This window comes from Cicer arietinum, chromosome 4, assembly GCF_000331145.2.
Source record: "Cicer arietinum cultivar CDC Frontier isolate Library 1 chromosome 4, Cicar.CDCFrontier_v2.0, whole genome shotgun sequence".
Taxonomy (NCBI): Eukaryota; Viridiplantae; Streptophyta; class Magnoliopsida; order Fabales; family Fabaceae; genus Cicer; species Cicer arietinum.
The window spans coordinates 63,076,054-63,103,670 of record NC_021163.2 but is presented as its reverse complement, the minus strand read 5'-3'; the positions used below and the strand labels follow the sequence as shown (position 1 = coordinate 63,103,670).

At 28.4% G+C, this 27,617-nt stretch overlaps 3 protein-coding genes across 3 annotated transcripts; all 3 read right to left on the bottom strand.

The window, feature by feature from the left end:
- Window positions 1–1,769: 1,769 nt before the first annotated feature.
- Window positions 1,770–3,474, bottom strand: LOC101507296 (alpha-amylase-like). The gene is made up of 4 exons (XM_004499003.4): window positions 3,322–3,474; window positions 3,106–3,244; window positions 2,230–3,026; window positions 1,770–2,134 (listed from the first exon to the last, which is right to left on the bottom strand). The coding sequence occupies exons 1-4, from the start codon at window positions 3,406–3,408 to the stop codon at window positions 1,883–1,885; spliced, it is 1,275 nt and encodes a 424-aa protein (XP_004499060.1). The 5' UTR covers window positions 3,409–3,474; the 3' UTR covers window positions 1,770–1,882.
- Window positions 3,475–5,665: 2,191 nt separating this feature from the next.
- On the bottom strand, window positions 5,666–8,470 carry LOC101506967 (alpha-amylase-like). Its single transcript, XM_004499002.4, has 4 exons — window positions 8,049–8,470; window positions 7,836–7,965; window positions 6,927–7,735; window positions 5,666–6,042 (listed from the first exon to the last, which is right to left on the bottom strand). The coding sequence occupies exons 1-4, from the start codon at window positions 8,124–8,126 to the stop codon at window positions 5,797–5,799; spliced, it is 1,263 nt and encodes a 420-aa protein (XP_004499059.1). The 5' UTR covers window positions 8,127–8,470; the 3' UTR covers window positions 5,666–5,796.
- Window positions 8,471–9,441: 971 nt separating this feature from the next.
- LOC101506635 (sterol carrier protein 2) lies at window positions 9,442–11,213 on the bottom strand. The gene is made up of 4 exons (XM_004499001.4): window positions 11,005–11,213; window positions 10,860–10,920; window positions 9,836–9,938; window positions 9,442–9,723 (listed from the first exon to the last, which is right to left on the bottom strand). Exons 1-4 carry the CDS (start codon window positions 11,131–11,133, stop codon window positions 9,642–9,644), a joined length of 375 nt encoding a protein of 124 aa, XP_004499058.1. The 5' UTR covers window positions 11,134–11,213; the 3' UTR covers window positions 9,442–9,641.
- Between the last annotated feature and the right edge of the window lie 16,404 nt (window positions 11,214–27,617).

The window sequence follows — 27,617 nt, the reverse complement described above, 5'->3', positions numbered from 1 at the left end:
CAGTATCTCAATCAGATACTTAATACTGAAATTATAAGGTTCAAAAATGTAGTACCAAAATGATAATTGGCATAGACTAGAGTTAACATAAATAAATTTCCTAAGGCTGACCACTACTACCCCTAGAATTAAACGAGATGTTCAATTTATTCTTCTGAAAACTTTTCCAGATGTGCAACTAGATTAGAAACGTCATATGTCCAAAGTAAGGGTGATCTCCAAAGGAGGAAGTTGAAGACAATTCAGCCTCAGAATCCTCCACAATAAATGCTGAACAAAATCTAATGGCAGAAAACACTCAAGAAAATACTGATGTCCTAACTCCAACAATTGAAGCTTCCATCAACTCACTTTGTGATACCAATAGAGTGGAAAATGACACTAATTTTCCAGTGTCTAATGTTGGAACTCAATTATGAGTGGTTAGTCCCACATTGACTAGGAATGGAGGCTATATTGGATATATAAGGAGAATGACCCATAAACCTAATGCCTTAAGGTTTTGGGTTGAGATGTGGTGGTGTCTAAGTCTTATGGAACTCTCAGCTTCATCTTCTGAAACAAAAGAGTTGCAGATTGAACCTAAAGAACTAATAACAGATTCACCTACAACACAAGTTATTGATTTCCTCCACGAAAATTTAGTTTCACCAACAAATGTTGATGAAGATCATGTAATGGAGCAAAGTGACCAAGAACCTGTGGTTGCAGATTCTGAACAAGGATCCTTAGAAGATATAATGAACAATCAGAAAGAGTTGGAGAATGATCAGAAAGAACTGAATGTGAATCTGCCTTAAACAAAGATTGTTGATGTTGCTGTAGGAGGTGTTGATTCACCTACAGATGCAAAGCAAATTGCTGAAAAAAGAGGCATAATTGATACAGCACCTCCATTTGAATCTGTTAAGCACGCAGTTTCTAAGTTTGGAGGAATTGTCGATTGGAAGGCTCATTGAATGATGACCGTCGAGGTATATCAATCTTTTGCATTTATTTATGTGGACGATTAATCAGTTGTAACACTGACACATTCTTATATTCGCATATTTGAACTGTGTTAACCATATATGTTGATGTCGAAATTTGATATCAAATTTGTGGGTTAAAATACCACTGTATTAGTGAAACTACTATCACTACATTTTATTGCTACATCTTGTGCTAAACTTGTCCTTTTGATACTATATGATGCTATTGTATTGATGACTTGGTAGCTTTTATCTGATGAAATTACAATTAACTTTAGTGTTTGCATTGGATGTACAGAGGCGAAAGCAAGTGGAACAAGAGCTTGAAAAAGCGCACTAGGAGATTCCGGAGTATAGGAAAAGATCAGAGGCGGCCGAAAAAGTGAAAGTACTAGTACTTCAGGAGCTTGACAGCACTAAAAGACTAATAGAAGAACTAAAACTGAACCTAGAGAGGGCACAAACCGAAGAGCGTCAAGCAAGACAAGACTCAGAACTTGCAAAGCTTAAAGTGGAAGAGATGGAACAAGGTATAGCAGAAGATTCTAGCGTGGCAGCTAAGGCGCAACTCGAGGTCGCTAAAGCACGGTATACAGCTGCAATCACAGAATTAACATTCGTGAAAGAGGAGCTCGATGCGCTGCGTACGGAGTTAAGTTCAGCTACAAAATTTTATGTATGGTTTTGACATGAAAACTAAGTTCATCACTCTTGGTGAGAAAAGAAGAAAGAAAAAAAAATATGTTTTTGTATTGTGTATAGCCTTTTGATATATTGAAAAAAAAGATATGTGTAAGATATTACCAAATCAAAGGTATGTTTTTGAGTTTGAGATCTTATACAATGGAGCATGACAATGCAAATTTATTTATTGTTTATTTTGATTTCATATTAGTAAATAGTGAGATGCTTCACTTAAGTTCCCATACAGCATAGTCTTGTCCATTGGTAGCGACCTGTGCGTTGGATGGAAGAAGGTTTCCAAGATCCAACTTGGGTCCAATCTTTACAATAATTTTGTTATCAATCTCAGCCATGTAAAGATCAGACTCAGCAGCCAAAATATTCACACTGCTTGTGGCTGTAATTCCATTCCTTTTCCTTATAGCTGTCAATTTCTTTATTGGCTCCATTAGCCCCCATTCTATGTAGTGATCATAGAACTGCATGCACCAACAATACATTCAACAATAATTTATCTTATAAAATAGTAATTTTAGTAGTTAATAAAAAAATAAAAAATAAAAAAAAAACTTACAATTGTGGGGTGTCCAGGATGAGTAAGAATGTAAACATAACCCAACATAACTTTATCATCAGGAAATGGCCATAATTTCTGAGAGCCAGTATCATGATTATCTACAAAAGTAACAGCATTTGATGATTTTATTCCAATCATCCCTGGTGGTTTCCCATTACCATCTTTCATCCTCCAAAGTTCACCTTCAACAGCAGCACCTAAAATCATTTTTGTTGTGAAATCAAACGTAGTAACTACACCACCAGCATCATTCACCCATTTCACCAATCTTTGACGATGTGCCTCTTGATTACTCAACGGTTTTCCATCTGAACCCAATGCAACCTTTTCATATAGCTCTCCAACTGCAAAATCAGGTGATGTTTTTTCCATGTATGTTTTTGTATATCTTGGAGCGTACCCAACAACCATGTCGAATCTCCATCCCACAAAACCAACATCTGTTTTTAACCAATTCATCCAATCTGATAACTCTTGTTGTACTTTAGGATTTGTGTGATCGATGTCAGGTGCACCACCCCAATCGTCTCCTGTGTCGGGGTTTCCTGTTCCTTTGAATTCAACATCTGTGCTACAAATGTAGGATACGTCCCAATCTAGACGAGTGTCGGGAGTACCACCTTCGAAGATGCTAAGTCCTTGGCTGTCTAATCTTTCTGCTGTTCTGTGGTTTATAACTATGTCGGATATGGTTTTTACTCCTCGCTCACGAAATGCTGCCACTAGAGCCTTCAATTCGTTCTTGTTCCCGTATTTGGATGTGTCAAGGTCATATAGCCTTTTCGGCAAGTAACCTTCAATACAATAAACATATTATTAAAAACTCTAAAGTATGTGAAATTAATGACATTAAGTGGTTAAAGTTAAATATACCTTGAGGTCCATCATCATGAGAGTTGGAGGGAGGAGGAAGCCAAACATATTCAACACCAGCATCTGCTATGTCAGGGACTTTGCTCTTCAGGAAATTGTACCATCCTCCTGCTTTTTCACTTGATGCCCAGTTGAACCCCTACAACACACATGTTCATATTATTAAACTCTATTATATATTAAAATTTGTTAATAAAAGAAAGAGAGTGGAGATACCTGAAATAGTATGGCAGAGGAGGAAAAAGAAGGGAAAAGAGAAATGCAAAGGCAAAGGAAGCAAAACGAAGTGAGAAGAAACTTCATGTTTCGCAAATTTGTGTTGCAACTGTATGTTTCCTTCTAAATTTATAGGCATCCTTAGATTAGGATCTTTGAGTGTTTGTTGATTTTTCAATTGTACTACTACTACACTTTTGACTAATTAATTAAGGAGTAGCGTACTCAGACTGAGTCAATTGAAGAAAATTATTAGGTTTCTCATCAATTAATTCAAATATGTAAAAGAGACACTTTTCTCAAATAATAAATATGAAATCACATTTTGACAATAAATTTAAGACACTGTATAAGTAGGATTTGCCTATCAAAAGTTGGGAAACTCAGTTAATATCATTAATAATATATTTATTTATGATTGGTTACTTATGTGTAACTAATATTAACTATTGATTTAATTACTAATGGCCGATGTTATTCACTTTATTTTTTAAAGTAAATTATTCACTTTAGATAAGTCAAATCCGTTCAAATATATGATTTTATGTTTTTTTTATTAATTTTTCTCTTTTTTTACTTACTATTTCATAATAGTTGTCTTTGACATATTTTTACATATGTTGTTTGTAGCGCATCATTGGTTTTTTATTTTGGAGGGGTTTAAATCACTTTTGGAGTTATGATTTTGAAATGTTTGGATGTTGTCATTTAAATGCAAGGTTGTTTTGTTACTGCCTTGATATAGTGTTGTTTCGTTTTGCCGTTTTATTGTGTTATTCATTTTATTCATATTGATAAATTAATTTTGATAAATTAATTTTATTCATATTGGTGAATTTCACGAATCCAACCGTTGATTATTGATATAACATATTAATATCTAACACAAAATTTTATATAAATTTAAAATTCGTAGCTACGTAATCTAGTCATTGATATTTACTTGTATTTTTTAAAAGTTTATAATACAATCATTTGAAATTATTTAATGAAATATCAAATATTTTTAAAATTTAAAAAAAAAATACATCGTATTGATCTACTCAATAAGTATTTTTTATTTGATGACTAGATTGATGAAATTTATTGTTTCTATTAGAGTCGTCAAAATAAATAATCCCGGTATAACATAGGACTTAAGCTCTAAATTTTATAGTTAGAATTTTAATAGGGGTTTTTAGTTTGTATCCGTGACGGACTAATCCGATCAAACTTAAGGGCTACCCACATGACATGAAAAAATAGTATATAAACTTTATTTTGAAAAAAATTACTTAAAATATTTAAACACAACTGAAAATAATGTAGGTAAAATGTTAACTTTTTATTTTATATTTAAAAGAATACTAATAGTATTTAAAAACATGCTAGAATATATACAAATTTAAATAATTACAAAAAATTAATATTAGAAAATATTAATAAAAAAAATTAAAAAAATTAAATGACAAATTAGTCCAAAAAGCTATAATCTGCTTAAGGTCGAATTTGGGTAATATTTTTTAGAGCTGTGTTTTAAATGGCTTTTTAGCTCGACTTGAAAAATCCATAACATGTTAGAATCAGCTTTATACAGAATGGATAGTCCATTTTAACAACTCTAATTTATATTAAATTATTAAATTAAATAATTCGTTAAATAATTACTTCTCGAGTCCACGTATCCAACTCCAATTCTATAATATAAATCGAATATGTAAAATGCATAATTAATATAAAAATTACTAGAATTTAATGTCAAAAACATATTTTATATACTTATGATTTTTAAAAACAAAATTATACATTTTCACACCCTCATCAGTGACGTAAACTCTAATACAAAAATTATGATCTTCAATTTAGTTTTTTAGCTCTATGTATGGGCAGAAATTATGACAACTTGACTAGTACAGAATAAGGTCGAACAAACTAGAAATATCCATTATACTCAGATTGAAAGAATGTTTGATTAGTCGTACGTGAATTATCTTAATTTTGGAAAATAGTTAACTTCATAAACCCGTTTTCCGCAGAGAACTGCGGTAGGATAGAATCCGCAACACATTGTTAACCACTTTATCATATCTTAAATATTAAAGAAAGTTGAATTGAATTATCAAAGCTCAGATGTATTTGGACCAACTTGAATTAATTACATCAACTTTTATCTAACTCATTTTTCTCTTATAATTAAAACAAAGAGTCTGTGTGAACATATATATATATATATATATATAAACTGTGTATATAATGTTCCGGGTTTTAGAAAAATAAAACCTCTAAATTGATCCGTCTTTAACTCAAATTTATTAACTTCAAGTTCATAATAGGAAATATTATGTTCATGAAACGGGTAAAACAGTATGACAAACAAGTTTTTATTTTATGGAGCATACAAGATTATAGTTGAGAGTTGCATTTTTCCACACAAGACATGATATATACTTAATGATAAACACACCAAATATATTCTGTATTGCACTCAATTTATAGTCACTCCCACACGGCATAATCTTGACCAGAGGTAGCAACGTGGAAATTTGAGGGAACAAGATTTCCAAGGTCCATCTTTGGACCTATCTTCACAATAATCTTGTTATCTATCTTTGCCACATAAATGTCACCATCTGCTGCTAGAATGTTCACTGTGCTTTTCATGTTGATCCCATTCCTCACTCTAATTGCTGTCAATTTTGTTATCTGCTCCTTCAGTCCCCAATCAAATAAGTGGTCGTAGAACTGCATAACAACATCATCTATAACTATACATAATCACAAATAGTAGCTTTAGATGTAGCCTAACTAGTAAACTACTAACATCAGACACAACACTATCACTAATATACCTTCATAGTATTTTTTTAAGAAAATTGAATTGATTCAATATAGTGTGTATTAAGTTGAGTGGTAGACACCCGTAATATGAGTTTAGATCTCTTTCAGCGTGATTTTTAAATGCTCTAATATGTAGTTTATGTCAGTCATTTCTCCTCATAATTTTGGTGTTTTATAAAAAGACTAGTAACTACTTGTCTGAGTGTTGCGTTGGTATCAAATGTTAAATTAATTATTTTAATTAATTAATTTTGAATTGACATAATCAGTTATTATGAATTATTGTCATTATTATTAATATAAAATATGGTTAATTATTATAATATTCTAATTAATTAATTAATATTAGATTTTGTTTTTGAATGAATTGTAATGGATTGATCCATTTTATTATGCTCAATGAGAGAGCTCTATCATCAACTATTTTGTTATTTAATCAATGTCTTATTAGACACTTAACTGAAAACCTAACGATAAAAAGGGTGATTTGCTCTCTTATTCTCAACATATCCTAATTGTCTCAACCAACCTCTTCAGCCATTCCTATTTCAGATAAACAATTCTTAATATATCTCTTTACACTAGTATCTCCAAAAACTTATATCTACCTTTCGAATAAATTTTGAATATCAAACACAACATTAATATTTAAACATCAATATATAATTTAAAAAATTAAAGTAATTAAATGTAACTAACTATACATGTCATGTGAGACAAAACACACCATAATATAAAGATTCAACGGAAGAAATTACTATTAAAAGTAAAAAGGTACGAGAAATTACTATTGATGGTGTCCCAGGATGTGTTAATATATAAGCATAACCCTGCATAACTTTATCAGAAGGAAATGGCCAAAGTTTCTGAGTAGAACCTGTATCATGGTTATCAATAAATGTAACAGCATTTTCAGGTTTCAAACCAATCAAACCAGGTGGTTTTCCATTCGAATCTTTCAACCTCCAAAGTTCTCCTTCAACAGCAGCTTGAAGAATCCCTTTAGTAGTAAAATCAAATGCATTAACAACACCAGCACCACTAGATTCAACCCAATTCACAAGTTCACCTCTAGCTTTATCTTGATTATAATCACACTTTCCATCTTGTCCATAAGAAAGTGAATTCCAATACTCTCCAACAGCAAAATCTGGTGAAGTATTTTCCACATAAATCTTTGTTATACTAGGAGCATAACCTTTCACAAAATCAAATCTCCATCCAGAAAAACCAATTTCAGTTTTTAACCAATTCATCCATTCAGATAACTCTCTTTGTACTTGAGGATTTAAATGATCAATGTCAGGTGCAGCATTGTAATCTTCTCCAGTATCAAGATTTCCAGTGCCGTCTGAATAAGTTGTGTCATCTTTGCAAATGAAAGATGGACCCCAATCAAGTTTTGTATCTGGGGTCCCACCTTCAAAGAGACAGTAAATACCTCTTCCATCTTTTCTCTCTGCAGTTCTATGGTTGATTACTATGTCAGCTAGGCTCTTTATTCCTTTATCATTAAAGGCCTTTATAAGGGACTTTAGTTCATCCTTGGAACCATATTTTGATGCATCAAGATCATATAGTCTTCCTGGAAGATACCCTGGAATCAAATAATTAAGAATTTAATGACAAATGATGATCATGATATATCCATTGATATTTAATTATGAGTGAAGCAGTTACAAACAAAAATGTACTACCTTGAGAACCAACACTTTGAGATGGAGGAGGGAGCCAAACATGAGTAATTCCTGCATTTGCTAAGTCAGGAATGGAGTTCTTCAACAAGTTGTACCATCCTCCTTTGCTACTTGATTCCCAGTTGAATCCCTGTGATTTGACAACATTTATTATATATACATGCACATTTAATTAAGGTTGTTTATAAAATGTATTTGTGATGGTAAAAAAACCTGAAAGAGCAAAGTAGAGGAAGCTAAAAGAGGAAAAATTGAAAGGCAGAAAAGACTGAGCCAAGGAAGAGAATCCATTGCTTCAAATGTGTTTGGAGTTAAATTTGTGTGCTGCTTTGTGACTTATATAGAGGAAGTTTGCATGAAGTAAATGAATATCATGATAATGTATTTTATAATGTGAGAAACAAAGATATTATCCTGAGCCAGAGGAAATCAGGATATAGTGTGTATGTATGAAATAGAAACTTGGGTTTTATTGGAGATAAGATTCATAATTGTGAGGATTTCATAAATTTGCAACATTACAATAATATATAGGACATTATATTCTGATGGAGATGAAAAAGAAACTTATGTTATTTTGGAGAATTAGGAAATCTTCAGTGACAAGCAAGAGTAGTTTAAGGTATGGGAGTAGTGGGAAAACAGAGTTAAGAGAGTCATAGTTTCACACTTTGGAAAGCTTAAAGGTTGTCAGCTAGTCATTGCATGTAACTGGTCCCACCCACAGAGGAATCAAGTCTCTAGTTTATGTTGTATGTTTCTTTTATTTTCCCTTTACAAAAACAAAACATCAATTAAATATGGATACATTTTTTTAGTGGTATGTTACTTTTCATAGGGTGCCGTACGCCTTGAGTTGCCTTGTGATTATGAAAGAAATAAAACAAATACAAAATTTCATCCTTAAAACTGTAAAACTATATCAATTATTTACTTACATTGTCAATATTTTAAGGTAAAGGTCTTTCTGTTTGTATTTATAGAGTGATAATGACATTTAGTTTATAATGTATGAGATTCACTTAATGCATGTTTGATTTTGTAGTAGGATTCACAAAATCACAATCAGTCAATATGACTTCACTACTCCCACCATGAAATCAAAGGCAAACAATGTTTTGTAGAAACTTTACTCACTAGGTTTTGTAAAATCACAATTACTCACCTTAATTTTGTTAATTTTAACGTGAAATCAAACATTCACTGATACACTAACCTGGAGTATAAAAAAAATATTGACTTAATACATTTTGCTTTTTAAAATCTAGTGCTACACTTTTTTTTTTCTTCATTTTATGTAGAAATTGTGAAAAGAAACTCATCAAACATATTTATCAAGTCCAACAGATTACAACTGCATAGATATTGACAATATACTTCGTCTTTTGTCAAATTTAACTAGAATTATTGCACTCAACTATTGGGAAACTTATGCAGTTGTTGCTAGTAGTTGGGTACGAAACGTTACTCTGGCAAAGATAGCGAGTGAGAGGGACATTCACTATTCCTATCATTCACAAGTATAGACTTCAATGGTAGGTTCAACTATGCAATGGTCCAAGTATTAATGGAAGAAACAATAGAATTGCATGATCATGATGAACTATTTTTAAACTTGAAACGTCAACTTATTATTATCACAATCATCTGGAAGATTTGCATAACATTATCTATATCCTTCAATATCCGATACTATATTTTCACGACTATATTTTCACGATGATCAATGTCTTAAACTACAGATATACTCCTCGGGTTTTGAGGTTTATATATTTTGCTTATTGCTGTAATGACAGACCTCTCTGCTCACATCTTGGACGGCTTTGGGAAGATATCCGGAGTAAATTTCTGAGCAGCACTCAAACTTCCTTTAACCTTCATTGCACCTCTGTATCGATATACCGCCAAACAGATACAAGTAAGTGAATGGATAAATAAAGAACAGCGAAAACGGAAAAGGGAAGAAAAAGAAAAAACTTTAGTTAGTTGAAATGTTGAACCTCATGAAAGCAAGCTGTGGATTCATCTTCCCCAATGCAATCTTAACAAAGTCCTCATCTTTAAATGAAAAAGTTGCATCGGGCTTTCCACCTTCATATGCCCCTATATATAGACATGACCCAACTAATCATACATGATGGCATTATAGGAACAAGCAATAAAATTGACCAAATTAAAGCATCCCATTTGCAACAAAATTGCAACAGTTGCTGATCAGTCTCCAGACACCTAGACATAACAATCTATAATCTTAAAAAAGATCAATTTAATCAAAGAAAATACGGCATTCACCAGCCAGCAGAAAATGAGATACTTAGAGAGGAAAATCACAAATGCTTGATCTATCTTTTACTAACCTAATTGCATCCTCATCCATGTATATATTGCTCAACAATATTTCTAAATTTCAGTTAAGATTGTGATTGTGGTTAAGTCATAATCCTTAATATCATGAAAAATTATGGTTAGTTGCAACTGATGCGGCTGTAATTGCAAAGACAACTTAGTCGCAGACCTAAAAATCTTGATAATATGGCTGCAATTGAATTATCGATAGTTATAATCAAAATTGCAATCGCAACCTATTTATTAGGGGAAAATACGGATAATTGCAGCTGCAATTGCAATGCAGAGACCCAAAAACATTCAAGTTGCTATTGCAATTGTAGTTATGAACAACAATTTACAACCATGCTTATATCCCATGACACTAACACGGAACGGATGACACTAACATTACGATGACACTAACACTAGGACACTAACACCTTGGTAATAATTTGAGAAAATGGATTATTGAAGTAATTAATATGCCGGGATCTGACAAGTCTTGGATCAGAAGCTACAGAGTTTATACATAAGAAATCCTCTTAAGAAATGGGAATAATGTGCTTTAGATAATATAACAAACAATCGGGTTCAATAGGGAAAACTGAAAGCAAACATAAACACGTGAAATAATAACTATTTCATTCATACCAATGAATTGAATTGAAAAGGGGAAAAGAAGAAAGAAAAACAAACCTTTGGTGACTTCTCCTTTCTTGAGATCAACGGTGTAGATGACTTCATCGATACCAATTTTCTACAAATTCACGACACGTGATAATGTGAACAATAAGAAGAAAATATAATTGAAAATTAGGTTAAAAATGAAAAGAAAAAGAACCTTAGGAGCAATTTGAAACTGATAAACGAGTCCAATTTTTTGAACGACGTCTTTGCCAGCGTCGGAGGCGATATGCTGTTTCATTAATTCCATAATGGAGTCTGATTTTAGGTTTGATGAATCAGCCATGGCTTCTGTTTGGTTCTGTTTGGCGTTAAGTGAATGAATGAAACAAAGCTTAGCGGTTTGGTTTTGCGGTTTGGTTTTGATGTTTTTATAGTGTTGTTTGACAAACCTTCTTTTCTTTTTCCCGTTACCGTTACGGTATGTGTCAAATCATTAAGGTTCAGCAATAAATATTAATTAATTAATTAATTCAACAACCAACGCCGGAAGAATTAGATAAGTCACGAGTTGGAGCTTGGGTAACATTATAGATTTCTATTTTTTATTATGGAACTGAGTTTTTTCACTGTGATATTCTAGAGTTTAAAAAATCAAACAACACGGTAATAAGACGATGAATAAACTAATGTCACATTTAGACAATGAAATTACAAAATAAATATATATAAAAATAATAATTTTGTAAAAATTATTTATTTAGATTAAAGTGATCAATTGATTAACATTATAAGAGACAATATAATATAATCATTTATTATATTATGTCTTAACACAATATTTGACGAACCAATATGATAATTTATTCATGATTTCTATCATATTTTATCTATTTACTTAAAAAATTTATCTTAAATATGAGTTGATTTAGAAACTAATATGATAAAATAAGAACAAAAATTTAATCAATTGTCCTTATAAAATATACAAAACTAACTTTAATAAAATATAAATAAAAAAATGATAAAATTTGATATTAAATTGAAAATAAAAATATTAGCAATTAGTTTTACAAATATGTATGATTTATAATCAAACTAATTTTGTCATTTCATAAAATCTAACAAATTATTATTCAAAATAATACAATTTTGAATATTAATTTAAATTTTTAAAATAAACGTAATTTTTTACAAGAGTTGTTTTTCTTTCACATATAATATATATTATATCTTTATTGAGTTTATCCAACAAATAAAATATAATTATTTAGTTATCTATGATTTTTTTTAAGTTGAAATTATTTATTTAGTAGTATTAATGTATTTTTTTAATAACATTCATTTAATAGTTATTAATTTTTTTTAATATTTTTTTAATTTATATTTTTTTAAAGTATTGTGTAAGTTTATATGAAAAAAATAGCATATTATTGTTTCATAATAATATTTTTTTTGACTTATTCACAGTGATAATTTTTTCATTTAAATAAAATATATACAAATAAATAATTTGATAAAATAGTATTTAACTATTTATTATTATGTATACATCAAACACATAATATAATAATATTTATTTTATCACTACTATATCATGATTCATATATTTATGTTGTTTTATATTTTATCATGTACATCAAATAAAAATAAAAAAAATAATTATTGTGAGCCATAAAAATGACTCTTAACCACCCATAAGGAAGATTATCAGTACTTACTCAGTATCAAAATTTTTACAAAATCATTTATGAGACATGCTTTGATTTTTTAATATTTCTTTTCTTCCTTAGTTTAAATATATTAATTTGGTATGCGAAATTATTAAAAGAATACATATTTAAAAATATTTTTGTAATTTTAGTATATTTAAGAAGAACTATGATGACCTCCTCCTCACACATTTTATAAATAAATTGAGTTTGTAATCATTTTGTCCGTATATTTCAAAAACTCTGCTTCATAGTTGAATTTCACGTCTTTGTTAGTTCAATGTACTCCTTACCAAAAATATACTAGTCTCTACGGTGAGAGGTTAAATGATGAGAAGATTAGTGGATAGAATTACATTTTTTATTAGACAAAAAAATTAACTAATATTGTTAATTGATTGATGTGTAATTAATTATTTTTGTTATATTCAAGTTTAAACTTGGCTATATTTAAATTATTTTTACCACTTTTTTTATTAGTCCAATTTTTCCTGTCTTTGCTGTCGAAAACCATGATTTAAAATGTACATTCGAACAATACAAACTATATAAAAGCTCACATGCAAAGTCACAAATTTATTGTTTTTTATTTGTAATAAAAAAAAATAGTCACAATTTGATTGGTTTTTCTTGATGAATGTACATTCAATTGTGAGGTGCAGAAAGTAATAATGTTTTTGTTGAACCATTTTGTCACTTTTTTTCAAAAAAAATTACATTGTATCTCTATTTTTATGATTATACCTCCACAAATTTATAAAAATGTCAAAAATACTTTTTTTTTTATCATTTCATTATTTTCTAAGATAATAAAAAGATTTTCGATAGATAAAAATTTTCTGTTAATTTTCAGAAAACTATTTAAAAAAATTCTATTATTCATAGTACTTCCGAAAAACTTTTTACAAGTTTTCTAGTACATAAAGTATTATTTTTCGGAAAACTCAAAAAAAGATTTTAGTTATCGAATGAAAAAAAAAAATGTATTATAAGAAAACTTTCTTTAAGTTTTCTAGTACGTGTATCCCAAAAAGACAAATTTTTCGATACACATCTTTTTTTTTTAATATATCATAATTAATAATTAATACACCATAAATATTTTTAAATAATAATATATCATAAATAATAAATAATTAATACACCATAAATAAACCATTAAATAATTAACATATCATAAATAATAGACCACAAATAATACACCATAAATAATAAACTATAAATAATACATCATAAGTAATACACCATAAATAATACACCACAAATAATACACTATAAATACATCATAAATAATTAATACATCATTAATACACCATAATTAATATATCATAAATCATAATAAATACATTTGAGATACGATGTCACTTCACCCTTACCCTCCTCTTGGTATCTTGTCATGTTGATCCTACTCGTGTAGCATTGTCTAATCCTCTTGGGATAAATATATTCTTGCTACAATTTTGTTGTCTCTACCTCTAGCCCTACTTACTGGGAAAAAAAATTTAGTTAAAATCAAATGAACTAATAAACATTAATACAATAAAACAAATTAAAAAAAAACTAATTTAAAAAATATTTTAAAAAAAAATCAAACAACTACCAAAAAACTCATGGATGAAGTTTCTGGTAGTTTTTGGAAATGTCACGTTGAAGTTTGTCGATAGTGTATTTTTTTGAAAAACTTGAAATAAGTTTTCCGATAGTTCCGGAGAACTTCAAAAATAATTTCTGAAAGTGATGTTCTGTATCGGAAAACTTTTTTTAAGTTTTCCAAAATTAAAATTGTGTACCGGAAAATTAAAAAAAAAATTAAAAAAAAAAGAATTTTTTAACACTCGCATGTTTTGAAAATATTAAAATAAAAAAATAATCATTTTTACTATATATAAAGATATTTTGGTCTTTTCCTTTATATTTTGGGGTACCTGGATAAAAGAGGAGGTATCGAGTAAATTTTTTTTTTTTTTCATTAGATTGAAGGTTGGGCCAAGTCAGCCATCGGGGATAATTTTATTGGACTTTAAAGAACTCAAGGCTTTGATTTAACCTGCTATCCAAATTAAATATCAATATACCACTGCCTCCATCCTTAAATATAAATTTCATTTTTAACTTTTTTTTATATGACCCCTTTCAAATTTTTAAATATACTATTTATTTTTTATTAACAGCTCTTTAATTATGTTTTTTTTACAATCTATAATAAATATTCTAATAAAAATATTAATTAATTTTTTTTCCAAAAAATAAACTTATAAAATAAATTAATTGTCAATAAATTTAATATCATAACAAATTTCTTAATTTATGTAATTTACTCAAAGAGGTCCTATACTTAACGATATTACGTGAAATAATACTCGTAGTTAATACAAAATGATCAAAGACCAATTAATTAGTGAAATTAATGGCAATCTAAAACAATAATATATTACCCCATCAAACAAAATGATCATTTCATCTAATTAATTATTCTAATTGCTTGCATAACCAATTATTCTTGCTCAAAATAAAATATATAAGCAAAAATTATGTACGTCCTCTCTATCCAAAAGAAATTGTACAATGAATAATAATCATTGGTCCCTTGGCACTAAGCTGCTCCTCCACCTAAATAAATTAGGCTCTTCTTTTCTTTCACCATTTTAGAAGTATAGTTTGTGATTATTTTTTAGTTTAAAATTATTTCTTTAAATTATTTTTTCATCGGTTTATTTTAACAAATGACTTCAATACAAATTTAATTTTGTTGTTCTATTTTATTTTTTTGTGATTTCGTTGTCTGAGCGCGACGTTTTTATTTTTTTATTTTTTTGTCATAGTGCGATGCTTTTGGGTTTAGATTGACGAAGTAGTTTTAGTTATTACAAATTTCAATCAATGACTTCGACGTCATCAACATTACAAATCCGAAGACATAAGTATTTACAAGGACATGTTAGAGAGTTTGGAGGAGTGCCTTTGAAAATTTTTGACACTATATCTCAACCCAAAACATCAAACCATTAAGTATATGAGTCACCATTCTTATATATTAAATATTTAGTCATTCCATGGTCAATATTGTTGGAAGACAATTTAGAAAGAATAGGAAATCTAAAAAGTATATTAAATTGGATTGATTTGAATGCTTTTATACAGTTGTTTACTTAAATGTTTCCAATTTTTGTAAAATTATCAAACACTTTGAATAGTTGCATTTCAACAAACTAACTAACTTGTTTAACAAACTCCTAACCACCCTAACTAGATTGCTATGCTATTACATCATTTTGGATTAACCATAACTACCACTCTTCCTAATTCAACGTGATTAAGGTAATGTTACTCCAAGCTTGTTCCTCATCTCTTGGAATTTCACCTTATTCGAACATTTTGTAAGAACATCAACGTTTTGATCCTTGGTGCTGCAATTCTCCAATTTTATTTTGCCTTTTGTAACTTGATCCCTTAAGAAGTGGTATCTAGTTTCTATATGCTTGCTTTTTCCATGAACACTTGGTTGTTTTGCTAAGTCTATGGCTGGTTTGTTATCAATATTCATCTTCACAGCCTTGTTGCTTCTTAACCCCAGTTCTCTCATTAAACCAGCCAACCATATAGCTTGGCAAACTCCCATTGAGGCAACTACATACTTAACTTCTTCACAAGTAGATAGTACAACTATGCTTTACTTCCTTGAACACCATGAGATTGGTGACTCATTTATCATGAAAACATAGTCAGAGGTGCTCTTCCTATCATCATTGTCTCTACACCAATATGCATCAGTAAACCCAATCAGGTCAGCTTCATTTTCAGCAAGCTTCTTAGCATAGTGCAGTTCCATCTCACTTGTTTCCTTGATGTACCTCAAAATTCTTTTAGCTGCCAAATAATGAGATGTTCTAGGCTTTTCCATGTACCTACTAACAAATCCAACATTGTGAGCTATGTTTGGCCGTGTGTTGCACAAGTATCTCAATGATCATACCAATTGCTTGAATGTTGTAGAATCAACCAACTCCTCATTGCCTTCTTTTGTTAGGACCAGGTTTGCTTCTGTTGGTGTATCGGCCTCATTTCAGTCTAGCATCTTAAATCTTCTTAGTACATCATTAACATGCTTCTTTTGATGCATAAAAATTCTATTTTCTTTGCTTACAAACTCAATACCAAGGAAGTATGGTAGCATGTCTAGATTTGTCATCTCAAATTCCTTCTCCATTCTGATTTTGAATTCATGGATCTTTGTTTCATTGATGCTAGTCAACAATAAATCACCCACATATACGCATATCAGTAGTACATGTGTTGTTGTTTTCTTCTTGACATAAACTCCATGCTCATTGACACATTTTTCAAATTGTTGCTCAAAGAGGAATCTAGCAATCCTCTTATTCCAAGCCCTGGGAGCTTGCTTCAAGCCATACAATGTTTTTCTCAATTTGTACACCTTATCTTCTCTTTCTTTCTTTTCATAATCTGGTGACTGGATCACATAAACCTCTTCTTCTAGTGGACTATTAAGAAATGTTGATTTGACATCCAGCTGATGCATGGACCATCCCTTGTAGCTAGCCATTGACACTACCAGCCTCACTGTTTCAATCCTGGCAACTGGTGCAAATACTTCCTCATAATCCAGTCCAGACCTTTGCAAGAATCCCTTTACTACAACTTTGGCCTTGTAACTTGCAATTTGTCCATAAGGCTTTAGTGTGATTTTGTAGACCCATTTCACATCAATTGGTCTCTTATGTTCTGACAAGGTCATAAGTTCCTAGGTCTGATTCTTTTCTATGTTTTTGAGCTCTTCCTCCATTGCTAGTCTCTATTTAGGATCCTTTCAAGCCTAATCATCACTGATTGGCTCTAATTCAGCAGCCAAGGCAAAATGAATCAATTCTCCATATACATTGATGGATGAGTCAATTGTGACTTCATATGGTTGTAACATGATGGAGGTATGAATGGTTAGTTCATATCTCCTTACAGGTTCAGGAGCAGGTTGGTTGACTCTCATCCAGTTCCACTGTAATCGCCCTGCTGACTGGCCTGACTGGACTAATTGGTATGTCTAAACTGGCTGCATTGCTTGAGCTGGTTTCACTCCCTTTCCAGTCCCATCTTCTTGATTCATCTACTAGTATGTCCCTACTTATGACCATTTCGTTCTTGTTTGGATCATACAGCTTGTAAGCTCCAGTTGAATCATAGCCCAACAATAACATGTGTTCAGCCCGGTCATCCATTTTTTTCTTGTTTTGAGTTGACACATGTCTGAAGCACAATGAGCAAAACACCCTGAAGTGACTCACACTTAGTCTCTTCCATGTCCAGGCTTCTTCTGGTGTCTTACTATCAAGCCTTTTAGTTGGGCACCTGTTTAAAATGTAGACTGCATTTGAGACTGCTTCTCCCAAAAACTTGTGAGGCATCTAATTTCCTTTCAGCATGCTCCTGGCCATATTCATAATGGTTCTGTTTCTTCTTTCAGCAGTCCAATTATGGTGTGGAATGTATGGTGCAGTCACTTGAAATTCATGGGAATTGTATTCACCTGCTCCATATGTTCTTATTATTTTCATCTTACATTCACTTTGATTTTCAACAAGCACTTTAAATCTTTTGAACACCTCAAGCACTTCACTATTTCTTTTGATGAGATATATCCAGATTTTCTTTGTGAAATCATCAATGAATGACACAAAATAATTGTTACCTCCTATTGATATCTCTTCATTTGGGCCACATACATCATAGAAGATTACCTCCATCATTTTAGATGATCTAGTTGATAGTTCTATTTTGAATTTGTTCCTATGTTGTTTGGCTTGGCAGCATTATTCACATATTTCTTATGGCATCTAAATGTTAGGAATTTCCAGCACTATGCTCCTATTTTGCAACATTTGAATGCTTCTAAAGTTCAGGTGTCCATACCTTTGATGCCACAACCAGCTCTCATTCCTGGTTTCAGCAGCCATGCATTTTCATCTACCTGAATTTCAATCTTGAAGGTCTTGTTTTTAGACAATGGTGCCTTCAAGACAAGCCTCTTGGTGTAACACCCCAAAATTTTCATATATATTATATATGTATCTTTTTAGTAATTGCTATTATTAAATTAATAATTATTCTATTTGTAAATAAATTAAATTAAATTTTATCACACTCTATTCTACTTAAATAATTATAATCTTCATTTTTATTTAATTGTTTTGACGTGACAATTACATGGGGACTATTTATGATGTCATTATTTCATAAATGGATATTTTTTATTTGATTAGTTTCGATAATCATGAAATTGATGTGTTAGATATGTTTGTTTTATTTTGTTATGTGTGAGTGGTATTCTTGTCTTGCTTGATTTATTTTAGTTGATAAAATATTAGTTGAATTATTTAATTAAATTAGAATTTATATAAGTTATATCGTTTGTTAGTTTTATTTGCGACCAAAAAAGTATTCATTTTAGGAGATATTATAGAGTTAGTGAAACCAACCTATAAGTGTTTTGAAAATATTTTTGGTCCATCCTATAAAAACAAAATAGTGACTTGACTCATTCTTTTACTCTCCTTTATGACAAGATTTTATGACAATTCATGGTATTTTCTTGACATAATGTGCATTAATTCATTTTAAACACCCTTAATTTATTTTTTAAAGAAAGATTATAAATTTAATTATAAGTTTTTTTGTGCAATTAAGAGAGGACACAAAAAGACTATTGTCCTTTTTGTATCTCATGCATTCATCTCTTTTAAACTAAAATTATAATTTTATTATAATTGTCTACAAAAATAATTCTATGAAATTTTTGGTTTCGTAACTATTAGATAAAAAAATTAAAAGGGTGATGTGACAATCTCTAATTTATTTATTTAATTAAAATTAGTGTGTGACACCCTTCAATATTTGGTGAACTCTATTAGTTAATTCAAATTAACTCATACACATAAATTTCAATTGGCTTTGTAACAACCTAATAAAATTAAAGAAATAGTAATTATTGGTAGTATAATGTTGGAATTAAGTGCACTTCAATTTTAGACAAGAAATCAATGGTAATAGTGCAACGTAAATAGCTTATATGTTCATACGTTTCCATTAGGCATCTTGTTGTCACACCTATTTGTCATTCGTACACTCTCAAAATAATTTTCTGAGTCGTAAATTCCAATATCTATCGGTGTTGAATTCATTACTGCCTCGTGAGCTATTTCTCGTGCAAATTTAGAGGTGTTAAGAAAGAAAGCGCCTAAGGTAAGGGCTTTTCCCCATGCAATGTTAGGCTAGATATTAAATTAATAGTTTGTAAGATATTGATATAAAACTTGTTGTCTTAAAAGAAAAATATTGATTTTTAATTGCCTTAAAGAATTTAACTATAATATTTTATTTTTATGAGTAATATGTTTGCTTTGATAAACTTAATTATAAATTTCGATTTTTATTATTATAACATGAGTAATATGTTTGATGTCATATATTTGATGTAAAGTTATTATTTGTGTGTTGTTTATGTGTACTTAATTATAAAGCTATGATTTTTATTATGATCTCATGAGTAATATTTTTAGGATGTCTTTAATTTAAAGTTTCGATTTTTGTGCTATTTCATTTCAAAGTTTTGATTTTTAAGAAATCTATATGAGTCTTGGGGGAATTGGTGTAAAGTTTTAATTTTAATTATGATAACATGATTAAGTTGATTTTTGTGATGTGTTTAGCGGCAAACCTTGATTTGTGTTTTAAATAATATTATTTTTGTGGTTGCATAAGTGGCTTGTGATTTGTGTTTTGAATATTCTATCTATGTGGTTGTCTAAGTGGTTTGGTTGGTGGTTTGTATTTTAAATATTTTTATCTTTGTGGTTGCCAAAGTGGTTGGTGATTTGCATTTTAAATATTATTATCTTTGTGGTTGCCTAAGTGGCTGGTGATTTGTGTTTTAAATATTGTTATCTTTGTGGTTGCCTAAGTGGCTTGTGGTTTATGTGATTATCTAATTGGGTGGTGATATGTATCTTTGAGCATCATTATCATTTCATGACATATCATATGCATCTTTGTGGACGCCTGTGTGGCTGGTTTAATTTTTCCCATTGGTATGGGTGACTTCTGTGTGGACGCCTGTGTGGCTGGTTATATCCGGATCATATATGTTTAGGAGCATGCATGACTTGCATACATTTTTATGTTATTTTATTTTGATCTAATTATTTGCTATACGATTGCTACTTGATTTATTTAGATACATTCTATGACTTTTGATACATCTTTAAGAACTATTAAAGAATCAATTTTTTTAAAATCTTTTATTACGAAAAGATTTTATATTCATATTTTATGGTTGTTAATTTATTATTTGGTTTAATTTTGTTGTGGGATGAACTGACCCCTTACACCAACATTTAGGTACTAATGATTTCAAAGAGTTGCATGAATGACGTTTGATTGGTGCACGCACGTGGGAAAATTATATTTTACTTAAAAATAATATTTTGTATTACTAAATTTTTGCGGCACATTGTAAAGTTATTTACTCTTCATCATTAACTTTTAATAGAAATGCAGACGTGATATTTCATTAGCTAGAAAAAAATTGAATGTCATTAGTTTTAGTCAACATTGTTTCTTTTGAATTTCACTTAAAGAGAATTTATTTTATTTTGTACCATAAATGAATATTGATCTAATAATTGGAATATTAATTTTGCAAATGAATAAATAAATAATATTTTAGTAAATTACATTACGTTCTTTTAATGAGAAAAAAAATTAATTAGTTGTTTCTAAAAGAAAATAAATATTTTTCAGTAATATTCGTATTAAAAATATGGGGCGTTACACTTGGCACTATCAAACATCTTCATTTGTCCATTATCCATATTCATAGAGTATTTATTTTCCAACAATTGTCCAAGGCTTAACAAATTGTTCTTCATATTTGGCACATATAGTACATCATAAATGAATGAATGCTTACCATCTTTTCTTTGCATTAAGACTTTGCCATCAACAACACTTCATCTGAGTCAAAACTGTCAGCTTGTGCTAATTGAGCTTCATCATCTTTTCTTTTCACTTTCTTTGATCTACATTCATCAGCAAAGTGTCACCACTTTTGACAATTGTAGCATTGAATCCATTTCTTATTGAATTTCTTTTTGCCTTTATCAGTGTTGTTGCTCCTACTACTGTAACACCCCAAAATTTTCATATATATTATATATGTATCTTTTTAGTAATTGCTATTATTAAATTAATAATTATTCTATGTGTAAATAAATTAAATTAAATTTTATCACACTCTATTCTACCTAAATAATTATAATCTTCATTTTTATTTAATTGTTTTGACGTGACAATTACATGGGGACTATTTATGATGTCATTATTTCATAAATGGACATTTTTTTATTTGATTAGTTTCGATAATCATGAAATTGATGTGTTAGAAATGTTTGTTTTATTTTGATCTGTGTGAGTGATATTCTTGTCTTTCTTGATTTATTTTAGTTGATAAAATATTAGTTGAATTATTTAATTAAATTAGAATTTATATAAGTTATATTGTTTGTTAGTTTTATTTGCGGCCAAATAAGTATTCAGTTTAGGAGATATTATAGAGTTAGTGAAACCAACCTTTATGTATAAGTGTTTTTTGGTTCATCCTATAAAAACAAAATTAGTGTGAGTGACTCATTCTTTTACTCTCCTTTATGACAAGATTTTATAACAATTCATGGTGTTTTCTTAGCATAATGTGCATTAATTCATTTTAAACACATTTAATTTATTTTTTAAAGAAAGATTATAAATTTAATTATAAATTTTTTTGTGCAATTAAGAGAGGACACAAAAAGACTATTGTCCTTTTTGTATCTCATGCATTCATCTCTTTTAAACTAAAATTATAATTTTATTATAATTGTCTACAAAAATAATTTTATGAAATTTTTGGTTTCGTAACTATTAGATAAAAAAATTAAAAGGGTGATGTGACAATCTCTAATTTATTTATTTAATTAAAATTAGTGTGTGACACCCTTCAATATATGGTGAACTCTATTAGTTAATCCAAATTAACTCATACATATAAATACACATGATTTCAATTGGCTTTGTAACAACCTAATAAAATTAAAGAAATAGTAATTATTGGTAGTATAATGTTGGAATTAAGTGCACTTCAATTTTAGACAAGAAATCAATGGTAATAGTGCAACGTAAATAGCTTATATGTTCATACATTTCCATTAGACATCTGGTTGGCACACCTATTTGTCATTCATACACTCTCAAAATAATTTTCTGAGTCGTAAATTCCAATATCTATCGGTGTTGAACTCATTACTGCCTCGTGAGCTATTTCTCGTGCAAATTTAGAGGTGTTAAGAAAGAAAGCGCCTAAGGTAAGGGCTTTTCCCCATGCAATGTTAGGCTAGATATTAAATTAATATTGGCTTTTAACAACCTAATAATATTAAAGAAATAGTAATTATTGGTAGTATAATGTTGGAATTAAGTGCACTTCAATTTTAGACAAGAAATCAATGGTAATAGTGCATGTGGTATCAGAGCACTAATTCTCGGATAAAAAATTTGGGGCGTTTCATGTGATATCAGAGCACTAATTCTCGGACCTTGTGGAGTGGATGCGCTGTGTATGTTGCATGTATTCCGATGTTACTTGTGTTATTTGCTCGATTTTCTAATTATTGAATTTTATTAATTACTTAAATTTTAATTATATGTCATTAATTTGGTGGCCACTTTGAATTTGAATTTTACTAATGACTTAAATTTCTATTATGAGTCATTAATTGTGTAACCTTGAATTTGAATTTCTAAGAATTACTTAAATTCCTATTATGTGCCATTAATTATATTAATTGTTTGGTTCTCTAATTTTTGAATTTTACTTAAATTCTTATGTGTGATTGTGTAACCTCCATGAATTTATGTCATTAAATATATGACTTAAATATTTGGTTTAATTGTGTTATTTTATTATTTATTTAGTTGTTTTCATATATGAAATCTCTATGTCTAGTTGTATGTTTCTTTAGCTTTGTCTTTTTATATTATTTAGAAATCTTCTATTTAATTTTGATAGATTTTACTATCTTTTTATGAGTTTTTTTCTTGTTTATTATGACTATTTTGTTTTAATAATCTTAGACTCTCTACTTCTTGTTTATGTTAAATATTTTGTGGTCTAGTTATTACTTGGCTTAATTAGTTTTGTTAATAATAATCATTAATATTACAAAATAATTTAATCTTCTACTTCATACAAATGAGTATTATTATGTTATAAAATATAATACTATATATTATTGTTGTTATCATTGTCTCTTTTATATTATTTTTATGAAACTACAAATTTTAGTTCACTTGAATTGCAAATATTTTAAAAAGAATATCATTTAATTCGATATTATTATTAGTGTTAGTAATAAATTTTCCTTATAACTTGCTTAGTTAAGATATTTTTAATATTGCAAAGATATTTAATAAACAAAATTAATTTTGGTTTTATTTCTTAAATTAGATTTCTTCAGACAAATTTAATGTAGTTACGTTTTTTTTTGAATTTATATACATATACAATATTTTTCTTTATTTTATGAATGTTGTTTACAGACTTTAAGATGAAGAGTTAAGATAGTATATTGTTGTAATTATTTTACCATTAATATCATTATTATTATTTCTATTATTGTTATTATTTGTTAACATTTAGATTTTTTGTTAAAAGTTACAAAAAAAAAAGGGACTAAGAATGATTTTCCCTTGTCAACAATCATTGAATATTTTTATTACTATAAAATGAATTTTCTCTAGTTATCTAAATTAAAATATTATTGTAGTATTTACTATTATTATCTAAATGCCACAAATCTTAATTGTAAAATTATATTTTTATTAATTTAATTTTATCATGTTATTTATTTTAAAAGACTGGTTGGATTAAAAAGAGTTTACAAATATATTAAAAGTCTTTTAATAATATTGATTTAGAAGAAAAAAAAAATATTAATATGATTATTACTAAATGAATATAAGAGCTTAATCACGGTGACTTAATTTCGAAGAAGGCGATAACAATAATTTGTTTTTACTATCCTTGAGAATTTATTTTACCTATTAAAAAGTCTATCAAGATTTATTTTATTTTACATTGTCTTTATGAGATAAGTTACCATATGTGTGTGTTATTAATAATGATAAATTTATCGAATTTATGGAATTTATGGAATTTAATAAAATTAAATAAGTGAGTTTTATGAATATGTTAATTTTATTTGAATTTCAATCATTTTTAATTTCATTAATAAATTTTAAGTCTTATATTATTATTATTATTGTGATTGTTATTGTTTATTATTATTATTATTATTATTATTATTATTCAACATTATTATCAATGAATTTTGCATAAATTTATGGAATTTAATAAAATTAAATAAGTGAGTTTTATGAATATGTTAATTTTATTTGAATTTCAATCATTTTTAATTTCATTAATAAATTTTATGTCTTATATTATTATTATTATTATTATTATTATTATTATTATTATTATTGTGATTGTTATTGTTTATTATTATTATTATTAGTATTATTATCATTATACATTATTATCAATGAATTTTGCATATTAGTATTGCCTTGTCAAATTCTATTCTATAATAAATAAATAAACACAATTAAATCAAATTCTATATAGAAATGATTTTTTAATGAAAGGATCTATGATTTCCCTCTTGTTCTATCTTTAAAATTTTAAAATATTGCTATCAACATATAATTCTAAATTTGCTCTATTTTAATAAATGACATTCTCAATTTTGTCTCTTTTATTTTTCTTTATATGCTCATTGGTTTGCTTTAACTAGTTTATGTGTTTAACAAGCAACTTTTACACAATTCAAGTTTTTATATTTTAGTTGAATTGTTATTAATCCAGAAATTTTTGTAACACTAATGGGGATTCAAAATTTTACTTGATTCTTTAAGAGATGTGTCAATATGTGTATGAAACTTGTCCATTTGTTTTTCCTCTTAGTTTCGAGGACGAAACTATTTTTAAGGGGGTAAGTATTGTAACACCCCAAAATTTTCATATATATTATATACGTATCTTTTTAGTAATTGCTATTATTAAATTCAATAATCATGAAATTGTAAATAAATTAAATTAAATTTTATCACACTCTATTCTACTTAAATAATTATAATCTTCATTTTTATTTAATTGTTTTGACGTGACAATTACATGGGGACTATTTATGATGTCATTATTTCATAAATGGATATTTTTTTATTTGATTAGTTTCGATAATCATGAAATTGATGTGTTAGATATGTTTGTTTTATTTTGTTATGTGTGAGTGGTATTCTTGTCTTGCTTGATTTATTTTAGTTGATAAAATATTAGTTGAATTATTTAATTAAATTAGAATTTATATAAGTTATATTGTTTGTTAGTTTTATTTGCAACCAAATAAGTATTTATTTTAGGAGATATTATAGAGTTAGTGAAACCAACCTTTATGTATAAGTGTTTTGAAAATATTTTTGGTCCATCCTATAAAAACAAAATTAGTGACTTGACTCATTCTTTTACTCTCCTTTATGACAAGATTTTATGACAATTCATTGTGTTTTCTTGGCATAATGTGCATTAATTCATTTTAAACACCCTTAATTTATTTTTTAAAGGAAGATTATAAATTTTATTATAAGTTTTTTTGTGCAATTAAGAGAGGACACAAAAAGACTATTGTCCTTTTTGTATCTCATGCATTCATCTCTTTTAAACTAAAATTATAATTTTATTATAATTGTCTACAAAAATAATTCTATGAAATTTTTGGTTTCGTAACTATTAGATAAAAAATTTAAAAGGGTGATGTGACAATCTCTAATTTATTTATTTAATTAAAATTAGTGTGTGACACCCTTCAATATATACTGAACTCTATTAGTTAATCTAAATTAACTGATACATATAAATATACATGATTTCAATTGGCTTTGTAACAACCTAATAAAATTAAAGAAATAGTAATTATTGGTAGTATAATGTTGGAATTAAGTGCACTTCAATTTTAGACAAGAAATCAATGGTAATAGTGCAACGTAAATAGTTTATATGTTCATACATTTCCATTAGGCATCTGGTTGGCACACCTATTTGTCATTCCTACACTCTCAAAATAATTTTCTGAGTTGTAAATTCTAATATCTATCGGTGTTGAATTCATTACTGCCTCATGAGCTATTTCTCGTGCAAATTTAGAGGTGTTAAGAAAGAAAGCGCCTAAGGTAAGGGCTTTTCCCCATGCAATGTTAGGCTAGATATTAAATTAATAGTTTGTAAGATATTGATATAAAACTTGTTGTCTTAAAAGAAAAATATTGATTTTTAATTGCCTTAAAGAATTTAACTATAATATTTTATTTTTATGAGTAATATGTTTGCTTTGATAAACTTAATTATAAATTTCGATTTTTATTATTATAACATGAGTAATATGTTTGATGTCATATATTTGATGTAAAGTTATTATTTGTGTGTTGTTTATGTGTACTTAATTATAAAGCTATGATTTTTATTATGATCTCATGAGTAATATTTTTTTAGGATGTCTTTAATTTAAAGTTTCGATTTTTGTCCTATTTTATTTCAAAGTTTTGATTTTTAAGAAATCTATATGAGTCTTGGGGGAATTGGTGTAAAGTTTTAATTTTAATTATGATAAGATGATTAAGTTGATTTTTGTGACGTGTTTAACGGAAAACCTTGATTTGTATGACTAAATAACAATTAATCGGAGAAAATTTATAGTAGAAGAAATAAATTTATATTTGTATGTGTTATTCGTTATTTGAGTTTTGAGTCCTAACAATAACACGTTGTTAATCCAATTTTATAGGTTATACAATGAAAGTTATGAATGTAAGACATTTATTCACGTGTTTGTGTGTTATATATTTGGGATAACAAATTTATTGACTCTTGATTGGAACCGTCCATGAGAATAAAACTTTGATGTCATATGTGATTAAAATTTTATCTAGAATATTCTATATTTGTGGTTGCCTAATTGTG